Source organism: Balaenoptera acutorostrata, chromosome 4 (assembly GCF_949987535.1).
Source record: "Balaenoptera acutorostrata chromosome 4, mBalAcu1.1, whole genome shotgun sequence".
In the NCBI taxonomy this organism is placed as follows: Eukaryota; Metazoa; Chordata; class Mammalia; order Artiodactyla; family Balaenopteridae; genus Balaenoptera; species Balaenoptera acutorostrata.
In genome coordinates, this window is record NC_080067.1 from 2,301,004 (window position 1) to 2,323,370 (window position 22,367).

Genomic DNA, 22,367 nt, shown 5'->3' on the forward strand with positions numbered 1-22,367 from the left:
CCTCCAGCTGCTCCAGAAACCTCAGCCGAGGAACTGGACATGGAACGCAAGAGCTACGGTGAACATCCGCCTCGTCTGGCCCTACGAGGAGTTCAGCCCCGGAACCATCTGACTGCACCCACGTGAAAGATCCCAGGTGAGACAGAAACTTGAAAGTGAATAATAAATTGTGTTTTAAGCCACTAAGTTTTGGGTTGCTCTGTTCCATAGCAATACATAACTGAAATTAATTCTACAGTTATCATTAATTGAAGATGATTTATCTGGAGCCATGAAGAACCTGTGGAAAGAGCCCACCCTGACTCTTTTAGAACCTGGGAGACAGTAATTTGACATCACATTCACGGTCCAAGGTCTGCATGCTTTCCTGCCAGTTACAAGAACAATGGAGTAATTCCATCTAAAAATAAGTAACTAGGGAATTCCCTGGCAGTCCAGTGGTTAGGACTTGGCCCTCTACTGCTGGGGCCCTGGGTTCCCTGGTCGGGGAACTAAGATCCCGCAGGCCGTGCGGCGTGGCCGAAAAAAAAAAAAAAAAAAAAAAAAATTAACTAAGAAATTCTGGATAAAAAGGAGCATGATAGTTGCTCAGCTATGAATTCAAAGACTGTGATGATTAAGATATTATAACAGAATAAGGCTCTTAAAAAATTAAAAAGTGTCCTATCACGCAATGGGTCTTTTTTTCTTCAAATTGCTTATAAAACTCATTCATATCCACCTGAGCCCACCTGCCTGTCACCTGCACACGCCCTCTTTTATTTTGAGACGCAGATGTCTGCTTATTGGGTCGTTGTGTTTTTGTTTGTTCCTCCAGAGGACTGACTGAATTCTCCTCCCCATACCGGACACTGCAATTCAAAATAATAGCAACAACCCTGCAAGTAATGGGCCAGAATACTCACTTGATACCCACTAAAGGAGGGTTTAGATCACTAGCTCTCGGTTACCTTTCGAGAAACATCTGTTTCACATGAGCCCGTTTAAAGTGCATACATCTGTAAATAATAAGCCTGTGTGTGCACATAATTTAATGAATTAGGACATAAAAAGGAATTGAACAGTAGGGGCACAGCAATTAGAGTAAATGCCCATTTTGTTAAAAATGTATTGTTTCCAGCTTTCACTTGGAAACCCTTTTATTATACTGCGGGTTCTGGGGCTTCCAACCTTCCTCATTCCCCCTCCCTGCAAAGAACATGGGAGTTTACTTTGCAGAGTTAGCAGAAGGAAGGAAACCCACGTCACACAAAGCTGAGAGGGGGACTTCAACCCGCTTTCTCCTACTCCACGGATCTGGGCGCCTGAACTGCTCTGTGTCTGGGGATTCTCATCTGTAAAATGGAGCAATAACAGTGCCTTTCTCTTCAGGCTGCTGTGACAATGAGGTGACCGAATTCATTTTATGCACTTAATAAATATTAATTATGATGATGGCGGTTGTTTCATTTTAATAAAAATCAGTCACAACTTGAAACTATTCAGGAGGGAAAAAAACCTTGGTTCAAAACTTTCTTTTGGGGCTTCCCTGGTGGCACAGTGGTTGAGAATCTGTCTGCCGATACAGGGGACACGGGTTCAAGCCCTGGTCTGGGAGGATCCCACATGCCGCGGAGCAACTAGGCTCGTGAGCCACAACTACTGAGCCTGCATGTCTGGAGCCTGTGCTCCGCAACAAGAGAGGCCGCGATAGTGAGAGGACCGCGCACCGCGATGAAGAGTGGCCCCCGCTTGCCGCAACTAGAGGAAGCCCTCGCACAGAAACGAAGACCCAACACAGCCAAAAAAACAAAAAACAAAAAAAAACAAAAAAAAACCCCAACAACTTTCTTTTGACTGAATAGACTTGTGGTTGCCAAGGAGGGGTGGGGGAGGGAAGGATTGGGAGTTTGGGATTAGCAGATGCAAACTATTACATAGAGAATGGATAAACAACAAGGTCCTACTGTACAGCACAGGGAACTATATATTCAGTATCCAGTGATACACCATAATGGAAAAGAATATGAAAAAGAATATATATATGTATAACTGAGTCACTCTGCTGTACACCAGAAACTAACACCACATTGTAAATCAACTATACTTCAATAAAATAAATGTTTTTAAAAAGTTTCTCTTGATTGTTAATTTGGTCCTATTTCTCTTTAATTTCTTCACCCCATTTCTAGGGATGGACAAAAAAAAGAAGGAAGGGAGGAGTGGCAATGTGAACGGGAAGTACCATCAGAGATTCTATTCCAAGGATATCAAAGCGAGTGCCAGAGCCCAAGGAAATACCACGTTCTCCTATTTTCAGGCCAATTTTTCAGCTGACACGTTTCTAAGGGCTTGCCATCACGGCCAACGTGGGCCTCCCAAGTTCTAACCACTCCCTCCAGTTTACTTCAGGTGTTTTGAGTGACCCCCCAAATATACAAATAAGCAAAAGCAGAGACCACTTGAGATGTTCTGAATTTCAAGTTCGTGTTCACTGAACTATACTCAGATATCTCCTGAGCACCTACTGTGCGCCCGGCACGGGGTGACTAAGCAGAGCACACATATACGAGCAAAAGGTGCTCGGGGGAGAGAAAGCGTGGCATTTTCTAGAACACACACTGAGGCTTCCACAGAGTGTGGTCCATTCCTCTCTGCCTCCCTGCAGTTTAAAATGTGTAAGTAGAGTTGAAAGTAGCTGGGAAAGGTTGGAAGATACTCTATATCCATTTGAAAACCACACAGGTGTGGAGCACAGGACTAGAATTTGTATTCTCCCACAATAGGACTGCGGCAAGAAACAGACCTCACGTCCAGCCCACTGGGATTCTGGGAAAATCCTGGTTGAGCTCTGCAAAATAAGTGTTAGCAAAATAAGTGCTAAGTATTTGGCAAGCCCCAGGAAAAAGGGTTCCACCCAGAAGGAAAACAAGTTAAACAATGACTGAAATCACTACCCTCCAGTATTCTGTTTACATTCTCCTGCAGTCTATTTACCGTCTACATAAAGAGATAATTAGAGCTCCTGAACAGCAGTAGGAGAGAATAATAGAGGCTAAAGGAAAAGGGAAATAAAAGAGAATGCACAAATATTGAAAAAATATTAATAGCTGAGTATATAGAGCTGTGTTGTTCAATGCAGTAGTCACGAGCCACATGTGACTATTGAAAGTTAAATGAACTAGAATTAAATAGAAAAAAAAATTCAGTTCCTCAGACATACTGGCCACATTTCAGGTGCTCAATAGCTCCACATGACCAGCCATCACCGTACTGGACAACACAGAATTACAGATGGTTCCCGTCCTTGCAGAAAGTTCTACTGCAGAGTGCCGGTATCTGGGACCTTAAGGGGTGGTGTGCTTGAACACCTATATCCATTGACTCAACCATGATTAACTGAGTGCTGACCAATTATTTTCTAGCTGTACTAATACCATACGACCATATTGGGAAGACAGAGGTAAAGGACACCGTATCTGACCTCAAAAGACTTCCCAGGTTAGTAAGGGAACCCAATCAATAAAACAAAATGAAACAACACACGCTAAAAAGGAGAAATGAGAAGAAACACAGAAAACAAACCTGGTAACTTTAATGGTCAATATGGTAGTAAGTATCCAAGGGTTCCCTGTAAAGTTCTTTCAACTTTCCTGCATTTAAAAATTTTTTCATAGCAAAGTATTGGGGGAAAATTATTTACTGAGTATTAGGTCTCAGGTACTTTAAAGAAACTCTCTTATTTATTTAAGTCTATGGTAAGCTTGCAAGGTAAGTGTTATGGACCAATGGTACAGATGAAAACCACTGAGGCAACAGCAAAGGCAGCGCGTGAGGAGTGCCAGCTCCACTGTACCACGCTATACACACAGGAACGCATGGTGCTTCCACCTAGCACCCACTACATGACCCGTAGACAGTCACTTCAGCTAGCCCATCTGTCTCCTCAAAATCCGTAATTCAACAGCTAGATTTCAAACAAAAGAAACAGGTAGAACACGGTATGTAAAAATCCCAAGTACAGAACAATATATTGCACTTAAAATAGCAGTCACCCCTTCGTATCTTTGGGGCATTGGTTTCAGGATCCCCATGGACAACAAAATCTCTGGATGCTCAAGTCCCTTATATAAAATGGCGTACTATTTGCATATAACCTACACATCCACCATATACGTTAAATCATCTCTAGATGACATACAATGCCTAATACAATGTAGGCGCTATGTAAGTAGTTGCAAATACAATAATACTGTGTAAATAGTTGCCAGCTGTGCAGCAAATTCAAGTTTTGCTTTTTGGAACTTTCTGGAATTTTTTTTTTTCTGAATATTTTCCATCTGAGATTGGTCAGATCCGCAGATGTGGAACCTGCGGATATGAAGAGCAAACTGTGTCTGAAACCACTGAACTGAGAGCATCATGTGAGAGGCTAGTCACCATCATCTTGATCCACGTAAACTTCATTAAACAGTCAGTTTTCATAGGTTTGGGACCCTCTAAACAAACTACGTGGCAAATACCAAAATATCAATTTTTCAGTGTCTCCTGGAAACTTTCTTTTTTTTTTTTTTCTTCCTGTTTTTCCAGTAATGGAAGACGCAATAGTGCTGGCTGACTAGGAGGTACCACCACTGGTGCCCATCTCCAGACGAGAGTTCTGAGTGAACCAGGAGAACAAGAAAACCTTCTTTCTCGTCTCTCACCTCCCTGCAATTCCTCAGCAAACACAAGGCTGATCCCGACCCCGCCTCCTGTGAGCCTTAGAGGGACCAGGCCAGCGCAGACACGAACAACAAACAGGATGGAAAACAAAAAAGTAAACAGCCTCCTGGTTTCTTCCACAATTTAAAAGGCTGTGGCTTCTATGAGGGAAATAATGTCATCAGAGGAAATTCTGTGGGACAGTTCTTCACCTCTCTCTCTCTTTTCCACCTTTTCCCAAAACCAAAGCACTCCATGGTCCCTTCTTGGTATTACTGGGGCATAAATATCTTCCAGGAAGTCTTCACTGGGCTGTCAGGTGACAGGGTCAAACTCGCCTTCTCTGAGCCTCAAGGTCCTCTGCCGTAAAAAGAGGCAAATCGTACCTGCCTCACAGGATTGCTTGTGATGATGATGTAGGTACAGTCATTAGAGTAGAATCTTGTTAAAAATTTAACCAGCCCAGAAAGCAAACTAAACACCCCACCACAGCTCTTTAAGTTGGTCTCTATTATCAGAAGACAATCATTTCTTTCGTGTCCTAGGGCATGGCTGTGATGACTGCCGTGTGGACCGAAGACGGCTGCGTGTTTTTGGTCCCTCCCCACGGACAGGTCGCCGTACTGAAGGCGAGCTGGCCCATGCCGCTCCCCCGACAGCAGGCGGTGACAGTGACCGCACGCCAGCTCTGCCCCAGCCTTTCCGAGGCCTGGGAGCTTCCGCGCCCACCCCCCCTCGGAATAGTGCCACCACGCAGAGAGAAGCACAAGGCACACGCAGCTACCTCGGGTGACAGCCCGGCTGAGCTCTCTGCCACCAACCAACATGCACTGCCAGCCCTGGGTGCCAGCAGTGACAGACTTCCCGCCCAGTTTAGCCCTGGGGGCTGCAGCCTCATCTGACATCACGTGGAGCAGATCTGCCCAGCTGAACCCAGTCCAACCACAGAACAATGAGATAATAAGTTGTTAGGCCACGAAGTTTGGGGGCAGTTTGTTACACAGCAAGATGTCACAAAAACAATCATAAAGAAAGAAGTGATACAACAGCCAAGACGTGGAAGCAACCTAAATGTCCATCAACAAACAAATGGATAAAGAAGATGTGGTACCTATGTATACAATGGAATATTACTCAGCCATAAAAAAGAAATAATGCAGCAACATGGATGGACCTAGAGATTATCATACTAAGTGAAGTTAAGTCAGAAAGAGAAAGACAAATACCATATGATATCACTCGTATGTGGAATCTAAGTTTTAAAAAATGACATAAATGAACTTATTTACAAATCAGAAATACACTCACAGATTTCAAAAACAAACTTATGGTTACCAAAGGGAAAACGTGGTGGGGAGGGATAAATTAGGAGCTTGGGATTAACATATGCACACTACTATATAAAATAGGTAACCAGCAAGGACCTACTATATATAGCACACGGAACTCTATTCAATATTCTGTAATAACCTATATGGGAAAAGAATCTGAAAAAGAATGGATATGTGTATATGTATAACTGAATCACTTAGCTGTACACCTGAAACTAACACAACACTGTAAATCAACTATACTCCAATAAAATTTTTAAAGTGATTTAAAAAAAAATATAATCTAATAGACCCAACCCCCAAAGAACATTATTTAACAGACACTCGAAGCATCCATGTGAGTCTTCAAGAAGCAAGTTCAGAAGGTATGCACTTATTCCACTGCGTAGTTTAAAACTCCGCATCGTAAACTGCACTTAGAATGTACTCTGCAGCCTACCCCCAGAAAAACTCCTTTCCTGCTCCTTATGACAAAAATGCGTAACCTACGTGATCCTCCTCTTGTGCACCAGCTCTGGTTCTCAGTGGGTTTTAGTTCTTTCTGTAATCAAACTCAGGTTCAAAGTCCTGAGGAGATTGTGTTTGTGTTACAGGGGGCTACGTCACAGTGACATGTGTATACAAGTGTCTCCCGTACATCGAGTCCAGAGAGCAGGGACCACATGGGCTTCATCTTGGTGTGTCCGTCCCATCCCCCCCACCTCCCGCCAACCCCTGAACACATCAGGGAGCCTGGCACACAGCAGACATCCAAGAGCCATTTGTTGAACAGGACTCTGCAAGATGGAATCCATCAGTGAGCAATCGAAATGTACTGGCCTCTGACAGTATCTCTGGGCAAAGTGTACCGTGACCACCTGGAAGGTGACAACGGTCAGGTGTAAAAGCCAATTATTTGTTCCACATGGACGCCACTGCATCAGGACCACAGTGCTGTCCCACTGTGACAAACAGGAAGGATGGTCCCCCCGGGTGATGAGCCACAGTCAGAGGAACCATTTCACAGAGGAAAGAGATGCCAACTCGACAAACACGGTCGCCGTTAGTGAAGGCATGCAAGCCGCAGTGTCACGCTGAAACCAGAGAAGCTCTACTCGGGGAACTGTGTGTGTTTTCAGGGCAGAGCAGAATCCTTGTTTACATTAGCTATTATATTAAAAATCCTGCAACGTCCCACGTCATGGCCGTAGACATCGATCCCGCGTCAAGGCAGGCTATTTCTCAGCCCATGGGCAGCGCGAGGACCACAGATGGAGAGATGCTCGCAGGGTAACGCATGTGCGTGAGCGGGCAGAGAGGCCGCCGTAAAACTCTCGGAGTGACAGCTCCACCGCCTCTGGGCTGAGGGCAAGGAACTCACTACCCCTACCTCTCTAGAGCGCTCTCCTTGTACAGGTGGCGGGATAACCTCTGGAAGCCCATTTAGGACTTGTGCCGCTAGAAACCCAGCACGGGTTTCTGGAAACTCTGGCCCGGGAAGCAGAAAGACAGCCTTCATCTGCATCCTCCGACTTTCTCAGCGAATCCAAACCCGTTCATCCTGTCTCTAGTTCCTATTGTTTCCTCTGATAAGCAGGGCCCCAGTGAACAATTAAAGCTTTCAATAAATAATCTCTAAGCACATTCATTTGATTGACTGTTATTTGATACAGCAGTTAGTTTCAATGGGGCAGTTAATATTGATCACATAAAGTACTCCAGACAAACATGAAACAGTTCCAGAACTCCATGGATTATTACCCTTTATCTGCCAGTCATCCGGGTTACTTGTAATGGTCACGGAATTTAAAATCAATAATAACAATTAGTGTTCTGTACACCAAAACAGATGAATCATGTGAAATGGGTTTTCATATAAGATCAAAGGTAAAGTGCGCCTACCACGTGGGAGAAGGCTCTCTGAGTTTCCAGGACACACTTGGCAAGGTACTTTCAGGCAAGTCTTCAACACAGCCAGCAAGACAGAAAGAACGGTATTTAGGAAATGTGATCATAAAAACGCATGTGAAACCCGACTGTCTTAATCCAAAAAGATGAAGGGTAAAGGATAAAAAGTGATCAAAATGCATGCTAACAAACGTAGTAAAATTAATGGGACTGGCAATTTACTTCCTCTGAGATAGGCTTCCAGCTACCTTTTCCCGCTTCCGATTCACAGGCATTAATCGTGATTTTTTTTGTAATAAAATGGCAGCAACGGTATTTTAGCTCTACAGCACTGCTACTGTAATGTCTGGATAATTAAAACACAGAGCAACAGAGAAATGTCTCATCATTAAACTGCAACCATCGCACTATGTGAAATCATCCATCCCAAAGACTTGTTTTTCATCAATTATTTGTTATTTATCTGATGTAAATATAAAAAGGACTAATTAAAATGTATGCCTTTTTACACAGCTTCTTGTCATTAAAGCCAATGAAAGCATTCTGAGGACCATAATGAAATAATTATGTTTGCCTTTAAGAATTCTCTTCAACAACACATGGCAGTACTGAGCTAAATTAAAACATCAGGAACTAAATTTCGCTTGCCTCCATTTCCATTTTAGTTAATTATACCCCCAAGGTTTCCATAGGCCAGACCCTAAAAAATCTTTTGAAGCTGAAACAGCCTTCAGATCGTCAGCCTTTTTATAATCATGAACTCTGATGATAAGACAAAGGTACCGTAGCCCCCAAAGCTTTAATATTTTTGAGAAGAGGTACTTATTACTGAGGTCTTCGTTTGTTCTGAAAATTAGGGAAGTATTAGGATAAATGTGATCCAAAGCTTCGTTTTCAGGTTAGCTGATACACTCATCTTATCTGGTCTTATCTGCATCATTTCTACCACAGTATGTTGAATTTAGCTATTTTTTTCCCCTGATTTGATAACATTTAGTCAGTGGCGAACAGTAGTTGATCAATATCAACAGCAAAAACAAACATTTCACTATATCTGAGTCGAATCAGGAGAATAACTCCTTATTCAATACTCAAACTTAAAAACAAAACAAAGAGCAATCTTTAAGAGTAGACTGTGAAGCCATGAACTTGAAAAATAAAATAGGACCCTTTCATTAGAATTTCTCCTTCTCCAGACCTCAAATTGGTGACACTTGTAAAAGGAAGAAATAGTAAAAAAAAAAAAATTTTTTTAAATCTGAGTTTAAGAAAAAAGGAAGAAGGAAAGAGGAAAGGAAAAACTGCCAGGCGGTTTCAGGGCTGGTGGCAAATGCAGTGGCTTTCACCTGCTGTCAGATGATGCCAATGGGGTGGGAACGCCGTGTTTAGAAAAGTAAACAGGAGTCCCAGGGATTAACTCTGACAATGTGAATTCCGCCCATCTGGTTCTGTGTGGAGAGTCAACAGGGTTCACGGGGGATGATATTTGACTGCCGGATAGACTGTCTGTCTTCTGAGACATCAGAGGGAAACTGTTGACGGCTGCGAAACAAAGATCTAGTACATGACAACCTAAAATTGCAATTATAATCCCAGAATCTGCTTTTATTAAAACCACACCGAAGTCAGTCTTTGTTCCGCTTAGAGAAATTTCCTTTCGGGAATGAGGGACATTGTCACCCACGATCAGCCTTGTTAAAATCAGCTCCCCCCGCCCCGTCCCAGTTCGCTTCATCAGCTGCCGAGGAGCCTGTGCTCTGAGACAGGAAACGCTCAGCAAGGCTGGGTCACCTCCTGACGTCAGTTCCTGTTATCCTGCCTTATCGTGCTGGGGACCAGGAGTCTTATCTTACTGAATGGCCCCCCTTTCAGCTCCCCATCCTGCAAGGCCAGAGAAAAAGCAAGTCAGCGGTTCCACTGCCTGTCTGAATTCCCATCTAAGAAGCTCTGAAAGCTCCAGATAAATAATAGAATACTTGCAGGCTCACCCTCTACGGCTGCCTAGGTGGAGAGAACTTTTGCAACTTTATTTTTTATTCATCGGAAGGGGTTTAGGGGCTGGGATGGGACGGGAATCATGCCTCTTAGTGATGAAGCAAGGAGGCGGGAAGGAAAAGAGGAGCATTCAGGGCGACATATTGAGTGATTAGATCGTGTTATTAGATCTTACAGATGGGCAGGTTATCTCATCTCCTATTTAACAAGAGGTGCTTGGGCCAAGCCACTTACAGACAGGATACTGATAAATCTGAAACTGGAGTTAACTCTCCTCTCTCCATCACCTCCAACTCCAACTTTTTACGAAGAAGCTGGCCAAGAACTGATACAGATTTGTTCGTAGTGATTCAACGTATAATTCCACCCCTCCCCCACTCCCAATACACACACACACACACACACACGCTGGCATCAGAGCCACGGTCATAATACTTAAATCCATATTGCAAGGGACGCCTTCTATTTACAGATCTACATTTTGCCACAAAAGGAATTCGTGTTCAGAAGAATGACCCAGAAGCACAAGGCGATCTTCAGTCATAACAGAAAAATTAAGCTGTGAGTGCTCCAGTTATACTGACCATCAAGTCCAAACAAAGGCTTTCTGTGCCACTCCTGGGTGCAAGGGGCAACCCTAGGAGATGTCATAATATTGAAATATCTGGCATATTTAAATGGCTTATGTGGGAGTTGTGGCAGTATATTTGAAAGTGGGTTATTCTAGAAAATCTGAGATGTATGATTGTCATAACTACCCTGTAATTTGAAAGGCAAGATTCTACATTAATATCTTTTAGAAAGGTTTTTAGCCCAGATTTTTCTGATAAACCTTCATCAAAAAACTCCCATTTCCGAAATAATCTAGTTAATTGATAGTTAACTGAATTTATATTAGAACATTTAAAGTATAAAAATGTCATTTAGGGAGAAATTTATTGGCACTTACATGTAACTCAAACTCTATAGAAGATTCTTTTTAAGATGTTCTAAAATGAACAGTGCATTCACTGTTTCGTAAGTCCTGTTCGACTCGAAGAGTTTTCTATTTTGCAACTTGGTTTTACGTCTTCATCTTCCTCGCAGAGAGAACTTTCTAGTTAAAAAATTCCCAGCCTTTAAAAAAATTTTTTTCGATTTTAAAGATTCTAAATTCCTTGACAACAGAATTTATAATCTTCATCATTTATCACGTATTTCCCTTCTGAGATAATCTATGCATTACATTTCACAAGAATGTAGAAAGGAGAAAACGGTAAGGTTTTCTTTCTTTTTTTTAGCCATCTCTGGGGCTTAACATGTTGAAGGGAAATTATAATCACCTGATATCCAGAAGAACTTTCTTTTGTGCTTTAAAGCAAAGTTCGTGACAATACCGACTGGTTATATATGGTCAGAGCCAGGCTTCCAAAAATGAGAAGAAAACTTCTGGTTCAGGTCAGCGAACCTATCAGAAATTGCGCTGCTGGTCATTTATCTACTAAGAGAAGAAAGGCTTAGTTCAGATGCGAGGGCTTTGCATTTGGGCTGGGAAATCAAATGCTACCAAGAGTTTCCACATCCATTCCACAGCCTAAGCTTAAGGGACACATGACTACTCTCCTAGCATTCTGATCTATTTTTTTTGAGTCTATCCTTTTCTGGTGATAAAATTTAAACTTCTGCATTTTTTCTTGTAAGTTGCACATCAGTGCTTCCCTACCCAAAGTGCCGAGTTACCTGGATACTGAAAAAATTTTAGTAATTCTTTTTTCCTACGGGGAAGGAAAACTTTGTGAATCTTCCACTTGTTTTCAAACGGCCCTATCCTGCACTCCCTGAGATTTAAGTAGAATTCCCTTTTCTTTTCTTCTTTCTGATGGTGTTAGTTACCACTGTCATGTGGCCAAGAAGCAGAAAATTATGTCCTACTTTAGAAAAACAATTGAGCCTTTTCACTGAAATATTTATTCAAAACCCCATTCAGTTCATACGGTGGCTGTCAGCCTTTATTTAGTCTCTCTTTCAGAGGGTATCTTTGATTTTGCCACTTTGACCCCAATTTATATCTCACTAGGAGAGGATTTAGATACTGTTTAATACTTAAAATTCAGGTCCCAGCGCTTAGGAAAGGAGACGTCTTTCCTTCCTAAATCATAACATCGATACTGTTTGTTTTTAAAAACAGATTATTTCTCCTCATTAGAAAAGAAAATCTGTTTTTCCTTTTTTCTTTTGATGTGTTATGAGCAGGGAGAAGACAGGGAAAAGGGCCAAGAAGTTGTCACACTCATGATTTCACCGAAAGCAACTACTATATTTAGACCACAAATATTAGGCTTTATCTTATGCCCACTGAGCAATTAATGCTGAAAACATCTGGAGCAGCCTAAACCCAAGGTAATCCACGAGGCACCTGAACAGAAACTTAGTGACTCTGACACCTCCAGGGGCCGTCTTAAATCATATTATTTACACCATGTTCCCTTAGTAACTCGCTACTCCTGACTTCGAATTTTTAGAGGCAATTCACAGGCCCTACTCCAACCGACAGCTGGTTGGCATATCATTTTTCTGCCTTAAAATTAAAAGGGAAAATAAAGAGAATATTCTAACACCTTTCAAAGAATGCTTCTGGTGTGTTGTACATTCAAAGGGTTTACTCCAATTCCTACACACACACACAGACACACACACACACCATAAAAAAATAAGTAGGATCTCAAAGCAGAAAATAGCTTTGGTTAGAATTTAGTACTATTTTTTTCCTTCTGGCCCACTGCTTCCTCTGTGTTAAGAGCACAAACAGATCTGCTTCTTGTCAAAACAGTCATTGAGTAAAATGGAAAAGGTTGCGGTTTTTATGTTTGTACTTATACAAACAGGGCCCTAATATGCTTTAACTTCAAAAGCCCTAACTGGCTGTGCCACCCTGAGCCAAACACCGCGTGGCAGAGCTGTGTCAGAACTTTTATTATTTATGCTTAAAAACTTAAACCACTTGAACAGCTAAACTGACCTGTCCTAAAGCGGTTTGAGCGACTCTGCAGGGGCCTAAGCGATATTTACACTCTATTCATTTAACCTGGAGTCCGGGGGTGGGATCCAAACCCTTGTGAAACTGACCACAGTGAGCACTAATTGCCCTGCTTACAAAAATAAGACACTGAAATTTCTGAAATCCCTTTGTCATTTGCCTTTATTTACTTTGTCTAATGCAAGCTTCTTTGATTAGCTGAACTTTGCTGTTATCAACACTTCTTGCTTATCGGCTGGCCCTAGGTGAATGACACATTCACCACTAGCCTCTCCCCAGATAAGGCAAATCCCTTGTTTAACTTGTTCAAGAACAAACAAAGTTCCCCCCCAAACTCCTGCAACTTAATAGGCACTTTTGGAGAGTTAATTACAAAAGGAAGAATGTCTACTTGTAAAACCTCTACTAGGTCTAATAGCTTGACGCCAGGGTCCTGAGCATTCTTTTTTCCTTTGTTAAAAAACGTTTCATTAAAACTTTCTCTCACAAGAAGAAGTTTGAGGGAGCCCTAGTTCCCTGAGATTCCAAATGAAATTGTTCATACTGTTTTAATTGCTACAGAGAGGAGGGGGGTAGGGTCTAAAAGATCTGTTAGTGGGTTGGAAAATTATTTTGTAACAGTTTCTTTGAGCTCTCCAGAAAGAAAGAGAGGCAGCAGGAAAGAAAAAGCATTTGAGGAGCAGCTGAAAATGAGGACGCCTTCTGAAGATGATATTCTTTTTACCCTGGTTATGGCTCTACGAAATACTAAGTCAGACAGCTAGACTGTTGGCATCAGATGGTTATTGACTTTTCAGCTACAAACCTGTTGATTTCCTGGACCCCTGAAGCAAGTCTTTATTCTTAAGAAAAAGTTTCAGAAGAGGGTGATTTAAATCTTGTCATTGTCCCCTTTCTCTCCTTTTTCTTCCCTCTCTTTAGATAAGCCATCATGTTATTAGGAAAACTCAATTTCTTCCAGTTAAACTTTGACCTCTTTGAAAACAAAGATTTAAAATGTCATTTTCAGGCTAATGCTCCAATGAATTGTCAAATAAAGTACTAAAAACATTTTGATAGATAGCTGAGCCATTTATCTAAATCACTGTCAGGGCAGCGATGCGTCCAGCAGGCTCCCACTGCAGCCACCCGAAGGTGGGATTTTTCTGGGACTGCTGGTCATTTCTCAAGCCTGCAGCCAGGCTACTGTTGACCAGTGCGTGCCTCGGCACCCTCTCAGAATCAGATAACCAAATAGTCAATATTTTTTTAAAAAACTGGGCTACCCCACTTATGTTTCCTTTCCTTTAACCGACGTCCAGGTTCCCGGCTGAATTGCAAGATATGGAAATAATGGATGGCTCAGCCCAAGGGGTGTTCATTGCCAGTAGTTTTCTAGCAAAACAGCAACTTCTTAGAGCAACAAAGTGACTCGGAAAGGTGGCAGCAGGGTCAATGCTAAGAAATATTGCCTTTCCTCCACAAGGAAAACATTGGCGGCGGTGGCAGCTTTAACTGGTGGTTTATGAACTTCAGGAGCAGCAGCAACCTTAATTAGGCTAAATTCCTTGCAAGGAAGATGTCATATTTTAATTACTTTGGACTGTTGAAACACACAAGGGGGGATATACATATAACTAGTAGCTAATCCAAAGAACAGCAAAGTTAAATTCCCCTCTGCACATATCTTAGTAAAAACTGTACAAACGTTGTCAAATTGCCTCACTTGAAGAATGTTTCAAAGTCCTGTGGTCACTCTACTTTTTCCCCCCTCCACGCACATTTTCTAAAACTGTTTTCAAGGGACTGTAGGGTCGGTAAAGAGAGAAGCAGGGGTCGGCAGGGGTTGTTTGGGAAGAAAACATCTAACAGGAAATTTTCAGCAGAGGGAATCAATATGCACACCAGCATAGCACACCCTTTCAGCATTAAATCATTAAATCCTTTGTCTGGCTACCAGTGCAATTTGTTTCCAATGTCTTCATTGCATGCAAGCGAGACAATTCATATTTTTTTCTTGGTAGAAGAAGGGAAAAAATAAACCTACATTGCGCAGTGTGCCGATGCTGCCATTCGGTTTGGGTCAATCCACTGAAGCATGCTTTGAGAGCTTTCTCCTGGAGCATGCAGGAAGACGGGCTCGCAGTGTAGAAATCCAGGATTTGCCCAGGACTCACTGACAGGACATCCATACAGTCAAACATGATCTCCCCTGCACCGAATGTCTGCAAAAGTGCTTATCCTCTAGGTGTGGAGGCAAATGGCATAGAAAAGTCCACCCAACTCCATCAAACTCTGCCCCCTTTTTGGCACGTAGGCTGTTGGTCTTTTTCCCAGCCTCGAATCATGAATTATGACAGACAAGCCAGCTAAAAGCCTGTAATTGATCCAAATGATCATTTACCATTTTCCAGGCTTGCTCGGCCAATCCAGCCGGGGCGGGGGGTTCCCAGAAAGAGCCCAAGTTCTCCTTCTAGGCAGACGCCTGCAAAAAGCCTTCGGAATGCGGTGCGGATCCTACCCGGACGGTGCCCAGACCAGCCCTGCCCGGCTCGCGCGCGTCCTCGGCATCCCCGTCCTCAGGCGGCTCACGCGGGGACTCTGATCCCCCCTTTGGCAAAGAATAGACCCTCCTGCCTCTGAACAGCTCACTTCCTACTACTTCTGTCACACAGAATGAAAGATTGAATTGCCTAATATATGCGAGTGAACTTTCGGTGAACCCTTCCCGGGCTGCTAACCTTCAAATGACCCAGCGAGTCTGACATCACCAGCTCCCAGGATTCTCACAGAGCCGAGCACTCCCAGCAGCCCCGCCGCGCGGGCGGCCCGCGGCCCGGGCGCGCGCACCTCCCGCCCCGCGTCTCCGCTCCGAGCGCGCGGGGCCCGGGGCGCCCGGAGCCACAGGGAGGAGGAGCGCGCGCGGTCCGGACTCGCCGGGAGGAGCGCGCGGGGCCGGGACGCCGCTCGCCAGCTCCCGCCCTTTGCGCCCCAGTTCGCGGGGCTTCGCTCGGCCGCGCGCCCCCCTCGCCCGCCCCCGGCCCAGCCTTTACATTCCTCCGTGCGCCCGTCTGTCTGTTAAATGCCTTGTAACGTGTGTGTTTTTCCACTCCTGCAAAAGCACAGCAAGCCGTAAACCGGAGCACGGAGAAGAGCCGCCCCTGGGGAAGCCTGGGGTCCAGAAACTTTCCATTTGATAGTCTTTTTCTGTCTGTCCCTCTTGCAGGCCGAAGGGACTGCGTTGGCTCGGGAGTAAAAAAAAAAAAAAAAAAAAAAAAAAAATCCAGCTTTTTGGATTCATTTACTTCTTAAAATTCTCCCAAGTCTACACGCAGCCTACGAAGGAGTCGAGAATTATCGGTAGTTCCTCCTGCCCCAGACACACACAGACAATCACACAGATATGCAGGACCTCATAATATAACACAGTGGTCAACAGTGTGGATGTGGAAGTCAAACTGAACTAGATTCCAACCCACTGAGCAGCTATGGGATCTGGGACAAGTACCGAACCTCCCTGAGCCTCAGCTTCCTCATCTGAAAAATGGGAGCATGCTACTGGCCACCTCAACGGATTGCTGTGAGGACAAAAAGAAACAGTGCTTGCATGGCACTCAGCACACACCCTAGACCAGTTAGCTGTGACTCATCCTCTTATTTTTAACAGGGGAAACAGAAGCCCAGGGAGGCTGAGAGCTGCTTGAGGTCCCACAGCCAGAATCATGGCTAGAACCCAGCTCCCTGGAATCCCAGCCCAACGTGGAAATTACTTTTCTGTTGCGGACGAGCGCGGATGAGCCCTCTCATCACATCCCCACCCCACCCCACCCCCACATAACACACACAGATTTTGAGAACTGGTTAAGTGTGAAAGTTCTGTATTTCCAAGGGCCACTTTTCACCCATACTAGCCCCTGCTCAAACTTGGCTATTTATTAGAAGACAGTAATTTTAAGGGAAAGGGACTAATTTTTTGTACCTCTCACACTGAAGCTTTTCAGCCATCCCTGAGAAGGACAGATGCAGAGTTTGGAAATCAACCCAGGCAGAAAGCTGTGGACGGGAGAGCCAGTCCACCCTGCAGCCATTTTGAACCACTTGCTTAGAGGATGCAACGTACATCAAAGAAAGGAAGCTCCGGGGGAGGGATTAAAACACGTGAAGTCCGCCACTGCCCCTCCACCGTTGACTAATAATTCTCCCACAAAGCAGGGAGGGCGAGTGGGCGGGCAGGGGGGGACAGCTTCCTTGCCTCTCGCAGGGAAGCGCGCACTGCAGTCTCCTTTCTGTGAATGGGCTGGAATGTGCCCCGGCATCCAAGCCTTCTAGAAGCCTGTCGGGCACTCGCCCCGCGCTGCTCGGCTAGCAGAGTTGCTGAGTGGCGCTCATGGTGTAACATGAAAAGTATGCGTGGTACACACTTACCAAGCCAAAGACTCTTTCAGGAAGGTGTAGGCAAACAATTTTCAGCCCAGCAAGCTCAGTTCTTGCGATTGCAAAGTCCGGGGCGATAAAGGGGTAAGCTTTTGCTGAAACTATGTGTTTGTTATTCTCTCTCTCTCTCTCTCTTTTATATGGTCATCATTTTGTAACAGAGCTTTATTATAAGAAATCCTTTAACTACAAAGAAAACACACATTTTAAACAAGGAGCGCAGAGGAATTTACAAAACATTTAACACTCTGTCATTAAGATAGTTGTAAAGAGACACAAAGCACCACATTGTGTGCCAATTGCTGCGTGGTCCATGGGACTTATAGCTCCAAATGCTTATTTAAGGTCCTTAGAGTGCCCTGGAAACTGGGCTCGTTTTGTACAGGATCATGGAGGTGGGTGAAAAGTTCTCTGAGGAGGGAGAGGAGGGAGCTGTACTTAAAGTACAGCAGGAGGAACTAAGAGATGAGAAACATGGCACCGTGGCCAGGTGTGTGTGTGCAGGTTACCCATGGCACTTACCTGCTCATTCAGCATCTTTCCAAAGGGTAGGGTGCACTGGTCACAAGGAAGTGAACATGCGGATGGCGTCCCCAAATTCAGTTTTCTCTCAGTTCTTAAGCTAGAGTTATCAGCCTCATCTAGGAAGGGAGACAACGGCTCCCAAATTTCTTTCCTCAATACTCTGTCACGGCACAAAAACAATAACAGAGAGGTGTGTGTGTGTGTGTGTGTGTGTGTCTGTGTCTCTTTGTGTGGTAGGGGTTCAGAGATTGGTGTTTTCTTTCTTTGCACAAGAAAATTTTACATTTCTATTCACCTAGGAACACAGTTCTCTTAACTGTAGAGAAATAAACTTGAGCCTTGAAATGAAGGATCAGGGCTTAAATCCTTGTGAGTGGAACATTATGGGTGTTTTACGGTGCGACAGTATTCACTAGTCAGTTCATCATTTCTCATCATGAATCGATTACGTGGATAGCAACTATTAGGGTTATTATTTAATCCAAGTGTTAACTTACAAAGCAGCCCCCAAATTTAGCCACACGTTTCTTATTTCTTCGTCAGTAAATCTAATTCTTATACTTCTTGAAAACCTGATTCTTCATCTTAAAAAAAGATAAGGGAAAGATACACAAATAAGCCCCAGTTCCTTAATACATATCCATGCACCATAAAGATTAATGAACAGGTAGAAGGTGAAAAATGGCCTAGTTAATTTGTGGATAATGAAGTTTAAATTATCGACACCTATTTTAAACATTAATTAAACGATTTGGAAGAACCGTTGCCCAAATATCCTCTTAGTAAGGCATAAAATAACATTCTGATATGTGTCATTGCCCCTGTTTTCTTTATGCTTGATCAATGATAAAAGGAACTCTAATAAAAGTATTTCCAACCACAAAGAAACAAAACAGCAAAAGTTTGAGCCCCAAATTCATTTTGTTTCAGAGTAACTGTGTATTTGTCAGTGTGACACAGCACATTTGAAACCCATAATCATAAAACAAAAATTTATAGCCAGGGTTCAGGGTCTACATCTGTTTCTCTGGTTTCTGTACAGCAATTACCCACTGGACAATCCAGAAAGAAACACCATGAATCATGCTCTGCAGACATGTTTCAACTGGAGAGTTTGGTGAAGAAAGAGCAGGCGTCTCTGTGCACCAGCACTGCAGCCGGCCGTGTTCAAAACTGGTCACATGCCTCGTGATGTCTAAATAAAAAGATTCTCACAGGCGCTGACATCCACCCCAGGCACAAGTCACGCAAAGTGCTGGCCATACGGAGGTGGGGCGGAGAGCGGCGGACACGGGTCGTATTTTAAGAAGACACACCTGTTTCTTTCATGGTTTTGTTTTCGTTTATTTTTATTTATTTACTTTTTTTTTTTTTTTTTTTTTTTTTACCGTTAGCCTCCTGTAAACCCCTCTTGCCACACTTCTGCGGAAAAAGCAACCGGCAGCACTGAGGGAGTGTGGGTTTTGGCAGGGCAGCCCGGACGGGGGTGTGCGGCGGCACAGGGCAAGTGCTGAGCTGGTCCGGGGGCTTCTGCACCCCTGGCTCAGCCGCTTCCCGCGCTGGGAGCTGGGGAGGTCCTCACACTGATCCACAGCAGAAAGCGCCCTGGCCTGTCCGTCTGAACACCGGCTCCTGGGCCGGGACTGGTGGTGTCCGTGATTCTCAGGCCCACAGGCAGCAAGCTGCATCCCAGACGTGAGCCCGCATCCCCGCAGACGCCGGGTCTTCTCAGAGCCCAGGAAACATGTGTTCTTCCTCAGAAACGTCTCTCCACCTCCAGGGCTGGCCGCTGCATCCTTCCTTCCCTTGGCTCCTTCTTCTGTAGCTTCCTGCTTTTCCCAGTTTCCTGGACGAAGTTTTCCCACCCGTTACTTGCGGACAATGTCCCCAGGACGCGGCCACCGCCCCCCTCCCGTTCCAGACCCGAGTGGCCTCCTGGGCGCTTCCCCGCGTTTGCTGTGCGTGGCTCCTGCCCCCGGGTTCCTGCCGGTCCCACCTGGAGACCAAACTCCTGCCTCCCCCGACGCCCCCCACCTCGAGCCCCGCATGCCAGCAGCGGGCTCCAGCGGGTCCTCAGCCCCCTGGCCACCCCTGTTGGCACCGGCTCGTGTGTGGGAGCCGGGGAGGCCTACCTGTGGCTATTTCCTCTTGTTTATTTTTTCCCTGTTTTAATTTAGAGTTTTTAAAAAGTAGTGCATGTTCATAAACAATCAGAGTCCAGGAGATTAAAAAGTGAAAAAGTAATGTGTAAACTCTCCATGTGTTCACTCCTCAAATGCTGAGCCCTGTGCCAGGTGCTGGGCATATATCCCTGTATCTTCTGGGGGGATTGTTTGTTGCTTTTATACAAATGTAATCAAATAATGCATACTGTTCTGCGACATTTTTCTATTTAGTAATAAATAGTACATACAGAACTATCTCATTAAAAAACAACAATAAATAGCTCAATTAAAAAAAAAACAGGATAGTGGAGAAAGATGGCGGAAGAGTAAGACACGGAGATCACCTTCCTCCTCACAGATAAATCAGAAATACATCTACATGTGGAACTGCTGCTATAGAACACCTACTGAACGCTGGCAGAAGACCTCAGACCTCCCAGAAGGCAAGAAACTCCCCACGTACCTGGGTAGGGCAAAAGAAAAAAGAAAAAACAGAGACAAAGAATAGGGACGGGACCTGCACCAGTGGGAGGGAGCTGTGAAGGAGGAAAGGTGTCCACACACTAGGAGCCCCTTCGCGGGTGGAGACTGTGGGTGGCAGAGGGGGAAGCTTTGGAGCCATGGAGGAGAGCACAGCCACAGGGGTGCGGAGGGCAGAGCGGAGAGATTCCCGCACAGAGGCTCGGTGCCGAGTAGCACTCACCAGCCCGAGAGGCTTGTCTGATCACCTGCTGGGGCGGGCGGGGCTGGGAGCTGAGGCTCGGGCTTCTGTTGGATCACAGGGAGAGGACTGGGGCTGGCAGCGTGAACACAGCCTGAAGGGGTTAGCGCACCACAGCTAGCCGGGAGGGTGTCCGGGAAAAGGTCTGGAACTGCCGAAGAGGCAAGAGACTTTTTCTTGCCTCTTTGTTTCGCAGCGCGAGGAGAGGGGATTCAGAGCGCTGCCTAAACGAGCTCCAGAGACGGGCGCGTGCCGCGGTTATCAGCGCGGACCCCAGAGACAGGCATGAGACGCTAAGGTGCTGCTGCCGCCACCAAGAAGCCTGTGTGCGAGCACAGGTCACTCTCCACACCGCCCCTCCCGGGAGCCGGTGCAGCCCGCCACTGCCAGGGTCCCATGATCCAGGGACAACTTCCCTGGGAGAACGCATGGAGCGCCTCGGGCTGCTGCAACGTCACGCTGGCCTCTGCCGCCGCAGGCTTGCCCCGCATCCGTACCCTTCCCTCCCCCCGGCTTGAGTGAGCCAGAGCCCCCGAAGCAGCTGCTCCTTTAACCCCGTCCTGTGTGAGTGAAGAACAGACGCCCTCAGGCGACCTACACGCAGAGGCGGGTCCAAATCCAAAGCTGAACCCCGGGAGCTGTGCGAACAAAGAAGAGAAAGGGAAATCTCTCCCAGCAGCCTCAGGGGCAGTGGATTAAAGCTCCACAAACAACTTGATGTACCTGCATCTGTGGAATACCTGAATAGACAACGAATACTCCCAAATTGAGGAGGTGGACTTTGGGAGCAAAGATATATTATTTTTTCCCCTTTTTCTCTTATTGCGAGTGTGTATGTGTATGCTTCTGTATGTGATACTGTCTGTATAGCTTTGCTTTCACCATTTGTCCTAGGGTTCTGTCTGTCCGTTTTTTTTTTTTACTTTAAAAAAACTTTTTTCTTAATAAATATTTTCTATTTTAATAACTTTATTTTATTTTATCCTCTTTCTTTCTTTCTTTGTATTTTTTTCTCCCTTTTATTCTGAGCTGTGTGGATGACAGGCTCTTGGTACTCCAGCCAGGCATCAGGGCTGTGCCTCTGAGGTGGGAGAGCCAACTTCAGGACACTGGTCCACAAGAGACCTCCCAGCTCCATGTAATACCAAACGGCGAAAATCTCCCAGAGATCTCCATCTCAACGCCAAGACCCAGCTTCACTCAACGACCATCAAGCTACAATGCTGCACACCCTATGCCAAGCAACTAGCAAGACAGGAACACAGCCCCATCCATTAGCAGAGAGGCTGCCTAAAATCATAATAAGGCCACAGACACCCCAAAACACACCACCAAACGTGGACCTGCCCACCAGAAAGAAAAGATCCAGCCTCATCCACCAGAACACAGGCACTAGTCCCCTCCACCAGGAAGCCTACACAACCCACTGAACCAACCCTAGCAACTGGGGACAGACACCAAAAACAACGGGAACTATGAACCTGCAGCCTGTGAAAAGGAGACCCCAAACACAGTAAGTTAAGCAAAATGAGAAGACAGAAAAACACACAGCAGATGAAGGAGCAAGGCAAAAACCCACCAGACCTAACAAATGAAGAGGAAATAGGCAGTCTACCTGAAAAAGAATTCAG

At 45.0% G+C, this 22,367-nt stretch overlaps 1 protein-coding gene across 5 annotated transcripts in view; it reads right to left on the reverse strand.

Moving 5' to 3' along the window:
• The window catches only part of RARB (retinoic acid receptor beta), a 439,200-nt gene that overhangs the window by 163,703 nt on the left and 253,130 nt on the right, over positions 1 to 22,367 (reverse strand). Inside the window, exon 1 of one of the 5 annotated variants that reach the window (XM_057546176.1) lies at positions 16,871 to 16,970. The exons of 1 other annotated variant lie outside the window; for it this stretch is intronic. Coding sequence is in view for 1 of the 4 variants with exons in the window: in XM_057546170.1 (XP_057402153.1) it covers positions 14,939 to 15,095 (157 nt within the window). In the remaining 3 variants the exon portion in view is untranslated. 3 more of the 5 variants (XM_057546175.1, XM_057546170.1, XM_057546174.1) reach the window with 3 other exon arrangements.